Source organism: Chaetomium tenue (assembly GCF_020726465.1).
Source record: "Chaetomium tenue strain MPI-SDFR-AT-0079 chromosome Unknown F5144scaffold_5, whole genome shotgun sequence".
Classification (NCBI taxonomy): Eukaryota; Fungi; Ascomycota; class Sordariomycetes; order Sordariales; family Chaetomiaceae; genus Chaetomium; species Chaetomium tenue.
In genome coordinates this window covers 902979-917684 of record NW_027117333.1, presented here as the reverse complement: position 1 = coordinate 917684, position 14706 = coordinate 902979, and the positions used below count along the sequence as shown (strand labels likewise).

The 14706-nt window shown below is 56.4% G+C and overlaps 3 protein-coding genes across 3 annotated transcripts; 1 reads left to right on the top strand and 2 right to left on the bottom strand.

The window, feature by feature from the left end:
* Positions 1-177: 177 nt before the first annotated feature.
* On the bottom strand, positions 178-2042 carry F5144DRAFT_493932 (uncharacterized protein; the record flags this gene model as incomplete). Its single annotated transcript, XM_066786008.1, has 2 exons — positions 178-1752; positions 1809-2042. The coding sequence occupies 2 exons, from the start codon at positions 2040-2042 to the stop codon at positions 178-180; spliced, it is 1809 nt and encodes a 602-aa protein (XP_066641005.1).
* Positions 2043-2752: 710 nt separating this feature from the next.
* On the top strand, positions 2753-7771 carry F5144DRAFT_535367 (uncharacterized protein). Its single transcript, XM_066787034.1, has 4 exons — positions 2753-3219; positions 3291-3394; positions 3445-5730; positions 5784-7771. Exons 1-4 carry the CDS (start codon positions 2931-2933, stop codon positions 7527-7529), a joined length of 4425 nt encoding a protein of 1474 aa, XP_066641004.1. The 5' UTR covers positions 2753-2930; the 3' UTR covers positions 7530-7771.
* A 922-nt stretch (positions 7772-8693) lies between these two features.
* F5144DRAFT_603867 (uncharacterized protein) lies at positions 8694-13389 on the bottom strand (the record flags this gene model as incomplete). Its single annotated transcript, XM_066791316.1, has 4 exons — positions 8694-8805; positions 8866-9245; positions 9299-12925; positions 12985-13389. 4 exons carry the CDS (start codon positions 13387-13389, stop codon positions 8694-8696), a joined length of 4524 nt encoding a protein of 1507 aa, XP_066641003.1.
* Between the last annotated feature and the right edge of the window lie 1317 nt (positions 13390-14706).

The following is a 14706-nucleotide window of genomic DNA, read 5'->3' as shown; positions in this document are numbered from 1 at the left end:
GTGGACAAAGATCGCCACTGGGCCTAGAGTGTTGACGCAATTGCTTAAAAGTACATTCTTTACAGGGAATGACACGCATGCTTCCCTGCTAGATAGTATTGTACATGGTATAAACCCCCAACTATAAATGTACACTACACTAGTATAATACACCTCCCACCCCCAACCAACTCCCAACTAAAACGAAGCATGCCGCGCCGCCTGCCTCGCCGTGCGCTCCTCCGCCAGCCCCTCCTCCTCCTCCAACACCATCCGACGCTCCCTCTCCTCCTCAGGCGGCGGGCCGTCCGGGTACAGGATGCGCACGTGGCGCTCCACCAGCCGCTGCAGCACGATGCGGCGCGCGTGCCACAGCTTGGCCGCCCGCCGGTCCGCCGCCGCCACCAGCTGCATCATGCCGTCCTCGGCCCCGGCCACCCGGTCGATCGCCGCGATCATCCGCCGCGCCGTCGCCATGATCTCCTGCAGGTCGCCGCGCTGCCGCTCCCGCTCCTCTTCGGGCGAGCGCGTCGCTTCGGCGGGGTAGGACAAAGAGCCGGTCAGGATCCGGAAGGGCTCCCACATGCGGTCGAGGGCGGTGAGGATTTGCGTGCCGTGCGCGAGCTTGCCGGCCGCGGAGGAGGCGGGCAGGCTTTCGGTGGGTGTGGTGGGGGGTGGGGCGTCGTGGAAGTGGCGGGTGTTGGCGCGCGCGACTTGCAGGAACAGGCGCATGGCGAGGGCGTCGGCGTAGCGCTGCTTGGTGGCCATGACGTCGAAGATGCGGCAGGCGTTTTTGAAGGCTTGTGGGTTGAGGTTGTCGCCGATGCAGGCGGAGAAGCCGCGCCGGAAGGTGAGTGGGGTGAGGAGCGCTGGGTGCATCTCGGCGATGATGGAGGCGACTTGTGCGCTTGCGTGGCCTGAGGCGAGAGCCCGTAGGTACCAGGCGTGGTTGGAGTCGTCGGGTGTTACCTTGGCGATCTTGGTGAGGTAGTTCCAGTATTTTACTGCACTGGACGTCTTGCGCGTGTTGACGAGGACGGTGAGGACGAGGGACAGCGTCTTGTTGCCCGGCCGGGCGTATAGAGGGGTTTTGTTGGCCCTCAGCCCAACGAACGCCTTTCGGTCCTTCGGTGACATGTCCTTGGTGTTTACGGTTTGGCTTTCCGGCACGGACGGATCGGCTACGGCGTCGGTTTCGGCGGGCGGAACGTCGGGGAGCTTGACGTTGGGTTTATCAAACCTTGGAATCTTCATAGTCTGTTCGAGCAGATCCAAGACGCTGTCGTTGTCTTTGTAGTCGCCCATAGCAAGTAATCTGCCCATGGCAAACACCAGATGTTCGTCAATGATGATCTTGGCGCTCTTCCAGTTCGCAATCACGTCCGTCCAGATAGCCCTCGCTCTCAAGAGGTTCTTTTGAATCTCCCGCTTGATCTCGGCATCGATCAGTCCGATTTTGGACTTGTCTGCATGACCCGAGTCGTATCGGAGGGCGTTCAGGACGATGGTAAAGGTATGGGCATCCGGGGAGCGCATGCTGGTATTGGAAGTTACTAGGATGGTAAACAAGCTCTCGAGGTCTCCTGCGCGAGCGCAAACCTCAAGGACGGCGTTCATGTGAATGGTGTTCGGCTTGAGCGGCCCGGCCTTGATCATGAAGTTGTAGATCCTGGTGGCCTCAGCTACCGCCAGCTTGGGATGGATAGATTGTGCGCAGCCGCGGAAGATGATGGTGTACGTCTTTGCGTTGGGTATTTGAGCTCGCTTTTTCATCTGGGTGGGGGTTAGCACCCTGTATATCCTAAACAAGCAAACAAGCGAATGCGCACCTCGTTGTATAACTTCACGGCAGCATGGAGGCGATTGTTCTTCATTTGGTGATCAATCAGATGGTTCCAGCTAACCTCGACCTTGGTATTGCGGCTGGCCATACGCGCCATCATGAGTGCCTCATCAAAACGGCCCTTTTCAAGCATTCCGGCGACACTCTGGGCAATGTGATAGGGGTCCTGGGTGAGGCTAAGATGCCTCCTGATGTTCGACTCCAGCTTTTTCTCATACATCTTCCTGGCATGGTCGCCACCTCTTGTATCGAGGTTTTCGTACTCCATATCTTCCTTATCGTCACCGGGTGGCTCTTTACCCAAGGCCCTTTTCCCCTTCGAGGGGGAATGTTGGCTTCCGAATTGGTTAGGGCTTTCAATACTGCTGCGCAAATCGGACCCAGCCCTTCTTCCTGTGTATGGCCTCCGGCCAGATATAGAGCTCGCAGCTCTCTTCTGTAGAGGACCAAGCAACCGGGCTCCTATGGGACCGGTGGTGGTCCCTGTGAGGCTTCGGAGACAACCCCGGCAGACGAACATGGTGGCGTGAGTTGCCCTTTGGGGCGGGGTTCGTAGGTTGAAGGGCAGTCTCGGTGATTTCGGTTGTGGCGGGGGAACAAAGGTGGTGGTATAATCTCGTTCGCTAGATGGCGTAATTCGGCTCAGAGTATAAGCGCGGGGTATAGGATTGGACTGACGATGATGCTGCTCAAGTTCAAAATTCGAGCCTTCACACTTGCGCTGCTCTTTCGATGGCTTGGCGCCCCAACTTTTTTTTCGTCCTTTGCCTGCCGGATGACAACTGAGTGGGGGCATTGGCGACCAGGGGTCCAACGATTGAGAGGTGTACAGGGGTACGCGTGGCTGTACGCGAGAGACACGAAAAGCGCGTCCACTGTAAACTGGCAATTAACGAATGAGACCCGTCCGTGCCTTATTCCCACGCAACGCACAGCACACCAATAACCGCCCCGAGAGTGTTGTTTCCCTTAACCTCCGAGGACAACCAAATCCTCCAAAGGACTGCTCAGCGTCATGTCAATGCCAATGCCATCGTTCTGAAACACCAATTATACCGTCATCAAGCCACCGAAGAAAACCGAATTACACATAAGAGACGAAGCAAAAATGTCCAAAGCCAGCAAGCGCGGGAGGTTCGCTGAACTGCGCGCCCTGCGCCAGTCTGGCAAGAAGAACTTTGACACGTACGAGGTCGAAGACGCCGCGGACCTCTACGAAGAAGTCGACGAAACCCAGTACAAGAAGATTGTTCGAGACCGCCTTAACGAAGACGACTTTGTTGTAGATGACAACGGCGAGGGGTATGCCGATGACGGCCGTGAAGAATGGGACCGCGTGCAAACGTACGATTCTGAAAGTGATGGCGCTCTGCCAGTTCGTGGAAAGGATCGAAAGTGTAGGAACTCCTCATGCCCTTCAATGGTTGCAGCTTAGTAGCGTAGCCCACTAACCCTTCTACTCATACAGCCAAGAAGCAGCGGGACGAAGAGCAGTCAAAACGAGACGCGAATGACCGGAACATCTCGGAGTACTTTACAAAGGGGGCTTCCAAGGCACAACCCAAGCCAAAGGTCGGTTCGGTTCCAGTCGGCCCCGGCGCTGCTGACTGACACCCTGCCAGGTCATCAAGACAGAAGAAGACGACAAGTTTTTGGAAGATCTCCTCGGCGAAGTTGATGCGAACGTCCCGGTACCCGCTCAGAGGGTGACGAAGAAGAGAGACAGGTCGGCCGAAAGGAGGAGAAACCGCGCGCTCTCCCCAGCACGAGAACCGCGGCAGCCGGCCACCAAGAAGACCAAAATGCTTGACGGTAGTGCATCCTCTCCCGTGGCCACCGATGTTGCCATGGCCGAAGACGATTTTGTGCCGCCCGCCGAAGAAGATGAACTCCCTGTGCCTCTCGACGTGGACATGAGCGACCCTGCACCCTCTTCGCCTGCAGCAAAGGTTGCTGAGCGGCGGACACAACCCAAGCCGGACACCAACGAATACGACGAGTTTGACGATGACGATGACGACATGATGGAAGTTGGCCGTACAGGTGCTGTTGCTGCCGCGAGTGTCAACCTGTCCGCCGCGCGGCAGATCAAGAAGATCATCAAACCCGACCCAACGCCGGTGACCTCGTCACCCGCCAAGGGTCCGGAAACGGCCGTTGACGCATCGTCGTGGAATGGTATCAATGACAAGCTTAACGTCGTAAGCAGCTCGCAACCAGAGGCTAGGAGTATGGGAAAGATGGATTACAAAGACGCCATCGAGCCGGATGGCAGTCTGAACATGTTTTGGACCGATTATACCGAGGTGCATGGCAGCTTGTGTCTCTTTGGTAAGGTTCTGAACAAAAAGACCGGCCATCATGTCAGCTGCTTCGTGAAAGTCGACAACATTCTCAGGAAGCTCTATTTCTTGCCCCGCAAGCATCGGGTGCAGCGCGGTGTCGAAACCACGGAGCAGGTTGAGATGATGGATGTCTACAGCGAAGTTGACACTATCATGACCAAGATGAACGTCAACATGCACAAGATCAAGGCCTGCACCCGGAAATATGCCTTCGAACTACCCGACATCCCCAAAAAGGCCCAGTACATGAAGCTGCTCTACCCCTACACTAAGCCCGCCATTGAGCTCGGCACGAAGGGCGAGACCTTCTCGCATGTTTTCGGCACCAATACTTCTCTATTCGAGCAATTCGTGCTCTGGAAAAACGTCATGGGCCCGTGCTGGTTGCGGATCAAAGATGCCGACTTTGGTGCATTGAAGAATGCCTCGCACTGCCGGCTCGAAGTCCTTGTCGATAATCCGGAGATGGTGGCGGTGGTGGATGAGAATGAAGGCATGGATATGCCTCCGCTGACCATGATGAGCATCGCCCTGCGCACCATGTTCAATGCAAAAGCCAACAAGCAGGAGATCTTAGCCATCAGCGCCAGGATCTACGAGGATGTCTCGCTCAGCGACACAACTCCGGCAGATAAGCTGCCATGTCGGACGTTCACCCTCGTCCGGCCACAAACAAATGCCTTCCCCCTCGGCTTTGAGAAACTAGCCAAGGAGAGGAAGAGAGGATCAGTCAAGCTTATGAAGCAGGAGTCTGATATCCTAACTTTCTTCTTAGCCCAGGTTGATCTTGTTGACCCGGATGTCATTCTCGGCCACCAGCTGGAGGGCGTAGACTATAGCATTTTGCTGAACCGCCTCTACGAGAAAAAGACGCATCAATGGTCTCGCCTGGGGAGGTTGAGGCGGTCCGCATGGCCATCCTCCATTGGCAAAGTCGGCGGCAACGTTTTTGCCGAGCGCCAGGTTATGGCCGGTCGCCTTCTGTGCGATCTCGCCAACGAGGCCGGCAAATCTGTCATGTATCAGTGCCAGTCGTGGAGTCTGACAGAAATGTGCAGTCTCTACCTTGGGGGAGATACCCATCGACGAGATGTAGACAACGAGTCGGCTCTCAAAACCTGGGCCGTTTCTAAGGAGGGCCTGATGGACTACTTGTCGCACGCCGAGGCCGACACCTACTTTATCTCCGCCCTGGCCGTCAGGACTCAGATCCTTCCTCTCACCAAAGTCCTCACCAACCTGGCAGGTAACTCGTGGGCGCGAACCCTTACAGGTACTCGTGCCGAGCGAAACGAGTACATTCTTCTCCACGCATTCCACAGGAAACACTTCATCTGCCCTGACAAACAGCCCTTCAAGGGGCGAGGGCGCGCCGACGAAGAAGACCAGGAGGACGGTGGCGCCGATAGTAAGAAGAAGGACAAGTACAAAGGTGGCCTCGTTTTCGAGCCCGAAAAAGGTCTATATGACAAGTTTGTGCTCGTCATGGACTTCAACTCCCTTTATCCCTCCATCATCCAAGAGTACAATATCTGCTTTACCACCGTCGATCGGTCGTTTGTGGTGAGTACCTTTTTTGCCTCATACGTGAACACCCTTGCTAATTTAGGGCCTAGTCGGATGATGAAGATGGAGTGCCTCCAGTCCCAGAGGACAAGGACCCTGGAGTCCTCCCGAAGCTCATTTCTGAGCTGGTCGATCGTCGTAGACAAGTCAAGGGCCTGATGAAGGCCAAGGGTACCACCCCAGAGCAACTTGCAACTTACGACATTAAGCAACTAGCTCTAAAGTTGACGGCCAATTCCATGTACGGCTGTTTGGGGTATACCAAATCTCGGTTCTACGCCAGACCTCTTGCCGTGCTCACCACCTTCAAGGGTCGCGAGATTCTTCGCAGCACCAAGGATTTGGCCGAGGGCATGTCGCTGCAAGTCATCTATGGTGACACGGACTCCGTCATGATCAACGCAAATGTGGACAATGTAGCGGACGCGTTCAAGGTTGGCCGGGAGTTCAAGACCGAGGTCAACAAGCGGTACAAGCGGCTCGAGATCGATATCGACAATGTTTTCCGCCGCATCCTCCTCCAAGCCAAGAAGAAGTATGCCGCCATCAACCTGGTCGAGGTCGACGGCAAGTTCATCGAGAAGATGGAGGTCAAGGGTCTCGACATGAAGCGCCGCGAATATTGCCCTTTGTCGAGGGAGATCTCGAAGCGTCTCCTCGACGAGATTCTTTCGGGCGATGACATCGAGCTATCCATCCAGCGCATCCACGAATACTTGCGTGACATCTCAAGCAAGATGCGCGAACAAGCGATTGCAACATCCAAGTACATCATCCTGACTCAACTCGGCAAATCTCCCAAGGAGTATCCCAACGCAGACAGCATGCCCCAGGTTCAAGTCGCACTCCGCGAACTGGCGCGCGGCAAGACGATGCGCAAAGGCGACGTCGTTTCGTACATCATCACAGGCGATAGCAAGACCACGTCAGAGCCTGCCCCAAAGCGCGCCTACACCCCGCAAGACGTGCTCAAGGCCGATTCGGGCCTGACTCCCGACGTGGAGTGGTACCTGGGCAAGCAGATCTTCCCGCCCGTCGAACGCCTCTGCGCGAACATCGTCGGCACCTCGACCGACCAGCTGGCCGACAACCTCGGCCTCGACGTCCGGCGCTACGCCAGCAACAACACCAACAACTCCTCCAGCAGCAACAACGACGTCGTGATCCACCCGCTCGAGTCCCAAATCCCCGACGTGACCCGCTTCCAAGACTGCGCGCGCCTCTCGCTGCGCTGCCGCGCCTGCAAGACCACCGCCCCCTTCGAAGGCCTGCTCGGCTCCGCCGACCGCATCACCCCCTCGGGCGTGTCCTGCCCGCAGTGCGGCACCGTCCTCTCCACGCTCTCCATCGTAGCCCAGGTCGAGGCGGCGGCGCGCGCCCAGACGGCGCGCTACTACGAAGGGTGGCTGGTGTGCGACGACGCGAGCTGCGGCAACCGCACGCGGCAGGTCAGCGTCGCGGGCGGCCGCTGCCTGGGCCCGCGTGGCCTCGCCCGCGACTGCCAGGGCCGCATGCGCTACGAGATGGGCGAGAAGGCCGTCTACAACCAGCTGCTGTACTTTGCCTCGCTGTGGGACATGGACCGCGCCAAGGAGAAGGTGAAGGCGGCGGCGGCTGAGGGCGGCGAGGGTGTGCCGGCCGGGGAGGTCAGGGATAAGGTGCTTATCCTGGCGGAGCATAATAAGACGCGGTTTGGGACGGTGAAGGGCGTGATGGATAAGTACTTGGAGAAGTGTGGCCGGCAGTGGGTGGCCATGGATACCCTGTTTTCAAAGCTGGGGTTTACGGCTGCTTGAGGTGTGTTGTCAAGAGTTGGATGCCACGGAACACTGGATAATGCTCCACGAATGGTTTCATCTTGTTTTGTTTCCTTGTTGGCATAGGGGGTTGGCGCCGGTTGGTTTGGTGGATGGATGATGGTCGTCACGTCTCTTTTAACTTTGTTATAACACCCAAATGAAACATAATGTCCCCAAGAGTGGTCACAGTACGACAAGGAACTTGCAAAGGTAAAGCAACAATTTGAGTTGAGGCCTAATCGCCCAACTATAGATGCCCACAACAAGAACAGAATAAAACCAACGATCATGTACATACAAAGGCCTGTTTATAGCCTCAAGGCACCGCACCAGGCCTCCAGATGACCTGTCAATGACAGGTAATGCGCCCTTGTTTTCATGCCTCGTCCCCAACCAACCTTTGCATGCCCAACCAAGCCCTCATCACCCTCATGCCCTGGCCTCCAAGCCATTCCCCCTCTTTGTGATATCGCTTTCCGCTTGCCATATTTGAAAATGATTGATGGACATGACGGCAGAAGAAAAAGAAAAAAGAAAACAGGCCAACAAAAAGCCTCCAATCCCGGCAGGGGGACCACCATTACAAAGACCACCCCATGCGCCAACATCGTCGTGGGTTGATGTAGCAAGGAAGCCTATGAGCGGAGATGTCGCCTTGTCTCAGAAAAAGCAGAAGCCACAACTCATAACAACTCAAAATGTGAAGGAGTAACGCAGATGCCATAACGCATGAATCCATTATAGAGAGATAGGCAAGTTCCTCCACCTTCCCCATCCCAACCTGCCACCCCATGCCCCAATGAGCAGCACCGGCGGCCAAGCACCGAGCAGCAAGCGGGGGCGCATAAACTTTTGAGAGTGTACAAACAACACAAAGAGGGCAGAATCGAAAAAGGTCGATTCCCCGCCCCAAACTCCAGAATAATAAAAAGAACAATGACAAACAAATGTCTCCCCTGCCCTGGCCGTCTCTCCGATGGGTAACGTCTATCGAGATAAGGGAGGTAGGTATCATGAGGGCGGCCCAACTTTTAGGAGAGGGAAAAAAGAAAGCAATTTTGGTGAACAAACCCGCCGCAAATGCAAATGACAAAACCCGCCCTGTCTATGCATGAGGTCATGAATGCAAGACTCCGTGTAGTGATGGAAAAACACCCCCCTCTACTCCTTTTTTCCGCCAGCCGCAACCGTATCGAGAGTAGCCTTTGGTAACGCTGGCGAAGCGTGAGCTGAAGGAGGAGAGCCAGGGTGGTCACCGGTATCAGCGAGTAGGCTATTATATGTGGTTAGCAATGTTGTCCTGGAATTCGGGTGAGGACTGTAGAACACATACCCAAATGCATTTGTATGGGCGACCGAGTCACGGTCACGAACGGGCGGTGTCCCAGTGCGTGAGGATGCACCGGAGTCCTCACCAGCACGACCAAAAGCACCACCAGGGCCACCGAGGCGAGTGCGGCCACTGTTGCTCCGAGAGTTGAACATGGATGTGGGTCCAAAGGATGGGTTCTGGCTCGAGGTACGGCTCGAAGATCCCTTGAGGCGTCTGAGATCATCCATGCCAACCTGGTTGGGGACGGAATTGTTGTATGAGAAATTCCTTGACTCGCCCCGACCACCCATCGGCCGGCCACCGCCGCCACCACCACCAGGGGGACCACGCTGGTGGCTGCGAGCGCTCTCAGCTGCCTTCTGTGCAGCAGCTGCTTCGGCCTGTGAACAAGTTAGCTTCAATGTGAATGTGAATTGTTTTGCGGTAGACATACCTCTGCTCTAACTTCATCAAGAGTCTTGGGACCCTTGTTTGCCTCCTTAGAGACCCAGCCGGCCTTTCGCAAGTCAATGATGTCCATGAGCATGAACATGAGGCGGCTTGGTAGCCCCTCTAAGTGGACGATACTATCAATCCTAGAGAAGTATGCGCTCATGAATGAACGGCCCTTCTCCGTGCTGTCCAAGTTTCCACCAATGGTCTTGAGAAGCTTTGTGAGAGATTCGATCTCCGCCTCATCAGGGACACCGGAGAACTCAAGCAACTTGCGCACACACTCGTGCATGATGCGCTCCGTGAGCATACCAAGCTTGTAGAGCTCGCCGATGAATTGGACGAGACCCAGGCCACGACGCTTGGCAGCAGCAGCAATGTAGTATTCGTCTGACAGCAAGGCTGCTTCAGTCGCCTTCTTGTCTTCCCCTTCTTTTGGTTGCGGAAGATCCACCTTCCAGCCACGCTCGAATTCCTCTTGGCATCTGTTGAGGAGGTACTTGCGGAACAAAGCACCGCCGCTGACAACATTTCCAGCCTTGTCAAGAATGCTCTCATCACGAATGTCGGCGCTCATATTCTCAAGCATACACTTGCAGAACTTGGCATACATGGATGCCCAGTGAGCCTCGTCTGTTGCCTTTTCGAATGTAAGCTGAATGACCTGCCGTAAAGTACGGCCATCGGGCTCGTTCTTTGATTGAGCGGCAATGGTAAGAATCTGGTCCGAGATCTTTTGGAAGTTCTCCGGGGTCATCTTGTTAAGGGCGGCTTTAACCTTGCGCTGCACCATTCCAGGGTCGAGGTGACCGCCCGGAGCGACCGCAGTGGGCGCTTGGGCGGCCTTGTTGCCGACGCTGGAAGGCTTCCAGCCTGTCGCTGATACGGTAATAGGCTTCAGGTCTTGGCCTTGCGTCAGAGGCATGGTCTTAGCAGCCTGCGCCTCAGCCTTGGCGCTGCCGAAATCTCTCTTACTGCCACCCCCGCGCCTGCTTCCAGTCCGGGGTGAGGGCAGACCGACCGCATTGGACGACGGCGTCCGACTCATCTGGGTACCGGGGAAGACACCCCGGGAGTTGAAACCGCCCATCGAGCCCATGGCGGGTCTGGTCGTGTTGCCTTGGGACATGGCAAAGCGTTGCTCCGAGGTGGTACCAGGAGGCAATGTCTTGGCCGCCCCAAATTGGCCCATGGCGCCTCCAGAGGGGAAAGCAGAAGAGGCACCGGCCCGCGAGTTCTGTCTGCCGGAGCCGGCGCCTGGGGTACGAGCCGAAGCAGACCGGGAACCTTCCGAGTCTCCGATGAGGACCTTGATTTGCCGGTGGAATTCCTCGGAGGGTTGTTCGGTGAAGACCTGCTGGAACTGCAGCAGGAATTGGGCATCGTATTTGAAGATCTTCCCCTTCTTGTGGACCGCCGCATTGAGCGCAGGGTTAGGCGAGGCGATACCCGCAGGGTAGATCGAGTGGTCCACGTTCTGCAAGAAACGAGCAGAGCGGAGTGATTGTAACGCCGCACTCGGCTGCGGAGCCTCGACCGGCGTTGTCTTAAGGGGCGCCAGGTTGAGAGCAGCAGGCTTGCTTCTAGCCTTGTCTGCGGCTCCGAGCTTTGTGCTCGCATCGGTGGTAGCCTTGTCGTTGTCGGCTAGCTTCAGCGCACCCATAGGCTTCGATAGAAGGTCGCTGACAGAGGTCGCCTTCTCGCCCTTGGCCTCGGCTTCTCTGCGACGCTCACGTTCCTCCTCGAGTCTCTCCATCTCTGCTTCTTGCTCCCTCAGCTTCTTGTCGTTATCGGCAGAGTTGAGTTTCGCAGCCTCTGCAGCACGCTTCTTCTCCTCTTCCTTCTCGGCCTTCTTCCTGGCAGAAATCGCTTCCTGCTCCTTCTCACGGCGCGCATCTTCTTCCTCCATCTCGCGAATCATACGTTCCATCTCGTCTTCCTCGGGTTCAGCAGCGACTGGCTGCTTGTCCTCTTTCGGCTCAGGAACCTTGGCGGCTTCGGCAGCAGCTTCAGCCTCCAATTTAGCCTTGGCATCAGCCTCGGCCTGCTTCTGCTTAGCCTCCTCAGCCTCGAGACGAGCCTTCTCTTTGGCTTCTTCGGCCTCGAGACGAGCTTTCTCTTTGGCTTCTTCGGCCTCGAGACGAGCTTTCTCTTTAGCCTCAGCCTCGAGACGAGCTTCCTCCTCTTCTGCGGCTGCCCTATCAGCCGCGGCCTTGGCAGCCTCGCCGTCCTCCTTGGCTTTGCCTTCGAATGGGGTGTCGGCCTGTTTTCGGACTAGATTCATGAACTCGTTGCGAACTTGTTCCGCAGTTTTTCCAGTAGAAGCACTGTCGGTTCGGCCATGCGAAGGCGTCGAAGGCTTCGGCGGTGGCGTGGGAGTGGAAACAATCGCTGGTGGCGTCTTAGATGGTTGAACAGGGGGCGCCGGGGAACCTGGGGCTTTCATGGCAGCGCTTAGATCGACAACCTTACCGTCCGAGTCCTTGATAACAATCGCGGCACTCTTCTTCGGCGGCCGAGAGAATGCCGGCGAGGATACAATTGCTGGCGCGGCTTGAGCCGGGCGCTGCTGCGGTGTGCCTTGGGCGATTGGTGGTGTTGGTTGAGCGGGCCCGGTGCTCGACGCCGGACGATCGGATACCTGGGAAGCGTTCCGGGACATGGGCTGCGCAGTCGGCTGGCCGGGTCCATAGGGAGGGACGAAGCCTTGATGGGGCGCAGGGCTAAACTGTGAAGGCTGCGGCATATAGTGATTCATCGGCTGCGGTGGATACTGATAGTTCATGCGGTAGCCATCCATCGGCGGTGGCATGCCGTAAGGGGCGCCCATCTGCATCTTATTTGCGGTTAGCAACTTCTCAAAGGTACCACTCTCTGGTGACAAGTCAATGGTCTCCATTAGATGAGGAGAAAACATAGGAACCGGGCGACCAGGTTGGAAGTGGTACGACGGAGGCACACCATCCGAATTCTCGGGCGATGGTGGGCCGCCGTTGGCATTTTGATAGCAGTCGGCCGCTGAGTCCCAACGCTTGCTTTGACGGCGCGGCCGCTGGGCGGATTCTATGTTGGGATATCTTTGGGAGGCGTTGGGAGCTCGCAGATGGTGCGCTTTCTCCGAGTCCCGACGCCCTGTCTTGTTCTTCTTCTGTGACTTGAATTGCGGGTGCTCGTTGTTAATGAGAGGGATATTTACTTGATGAGCATAGGGCGGAATTGCCGGGTTCATGCCCGGGTAGTGGTATGGCTGTGCACCAGCGGCCAATGCGGCAGGCTGCATCGTGGGTGTGACATGCGGCATGGCCGGCGTCGTTGCCGGGCTCGCCCGATGAGGCTGTGGCGAGTTGGGAAACTGTTGCATGCCGCCCCGTCCCTGGTGATAAGGCTGCATGCCTCCACCACGACCGGCGTTGGGGCCCGAGAAGTTCCTGTTGGGGGGATACCCCATGTTAGAGTTGCTGTATTGCGGGTTGAAATTACCACGGCCGCGGCCCTGCTGATAACCACCCCGACCGTGTGCCGGACCGCCGTGGCCGATCCCTTCGCCATGTGCCGAGGCCTGCGAATCACGTCTAACATGAGGGCTCTGGCCCATCGCGGCTGGATTATGGTGTTGCTTAATATGGCGCTTCGGAAAACGGTTAGAGGTGATGCTGTCTACAACAGAGAGTGGGGATATATACGTACGTCGTTGTCGCCGGGAAAGCTTCCAAAAGTCACGGGGCCCGGGGGCACGGACGGAGCCCGCTGGCCACCCCCACTTTGCTGTTGTGGCATCTGCGGGATGGGAGAGGGCGAGTGTGCAGGCGACTGGATCCTGGGGTTACCGCTCCCAGGGATGGGAATCGGCGCGGGTCCGCCCGCCTGAGGTGTGCTATGCGCAATAGCCGGCGACTCACTGAAGCCAAACTGGATGCCCTTGGGACCGCCGGCGGGGCCGCCGTTTGCGATGTGGCTAGCTGGGACGTTGGCATTAATGGTTACCGAACTCTTGCGGGCGTGGTCTGCGCCACCATTGACGATGGACGAACCGCGAGCGACAGTGGGCGTGGCCACAGTCGGAACCGCGGGGGAGACGTTTCTACCGTTCATCGGGGCGGTAGCTGAAGTTTTGCCATTCTGAACAGCTGGCGCAGATGATCCAACCACTACCGGCGGATGAGAGCCCGCCACTGATAGCGGTGAGGATGTCGGCTTCTTGGTCGCACCGGCAGCGGAAGCGTACGACGGAGTTGCCACAGGGGCTGCGGAGGTTTGCGCCGGGTTTTGATTCTGTTGACCTGCAGTAGAAGTCATAGAGTGAACTGGTGACTCGAAAGCCGTATCCTTAGTTTCTCTGTGGGTATCTAAAGGCGGTCGTGGGAATGCAAAAATATCGGGTCGGTGCAACTGTGCGGCGAATCTCAGATCCGGCGTGTCGCGGACAGAAGAGAATGATTATCGACTCGTTTCTTCGTGGACCGGTATATGCCAGTCGAAATATCGCAACGCACTCGAGTGGTTCGGGTGGTTGAGCGTCGAGAGGGAAAAAAACTCTGTTTTGAAAGAGTGTGGTGGGTTTGTCGCGACCGAGAGCGACCCGAGTGTTGGAAAACTCGCAAAACTGGCGAGGCCCAACGTCTGCACGATTAATCGTGGAAGAGGTGCGGAGATCTGTATCTCTCTGCTCTTTGGATTCGGGATCCGTGAGAAGGAGAAATACCAGCGGTATTATGTGTGTGAAAAAGGGAATCGGTCGATTAAAGACGATTCCTCAAGGTGGAGGATGTATGTAGGAAGAGTGGGCGGTGCGAGAGAGGAAAGCAGAGCCCGGAAAAATTGCTTTCTGAGGGTGGCGAAAAGGGTGTGCCTAGCTGGCTAGGTTTGGCCGCCGCACTAAAAAGTTATCGGCGCCCCGTCACGTTACCTATGGGCAGAAAAGTCACAGGTACCATCGCACCAAAATTTGCGGTTTAGAGGTACATTATGTTGAGGGTTATTTTGCTTTTGCAGAGTGAATACCATAGATGCCTTGCATGTTCACGTGAATATGCCTGATGTGCAATACGTAACTACCCAACAGCGGAGTTTTCGCAGACCAAATTGATGCTTTGGAAGTGTCCGATTTGTGGGCAGCGACCTTCTGGAACATGGAACCTAACCTACCACCATACACACACACCACACGGCCAAGTGGCACACCCAGCACACATTTCAAAAACCTTAGCATTGGGTTTAAACAGGAAGACCGGGGAGGACCCCTCTTATTCTTTTGATAAGCCCAAATTCCACTATCGGTGTGTGGAGTGCTGTTTCGTCAAACAAAGCGCCAAGCATGTGGTTAACAAGATCAAGCACACATTTGGAAAGGGTACGCCTTCGAGTCTAAGTGCCCCGCTTCACGTCTGGAAAGTCATCTGCCCCCAGGTT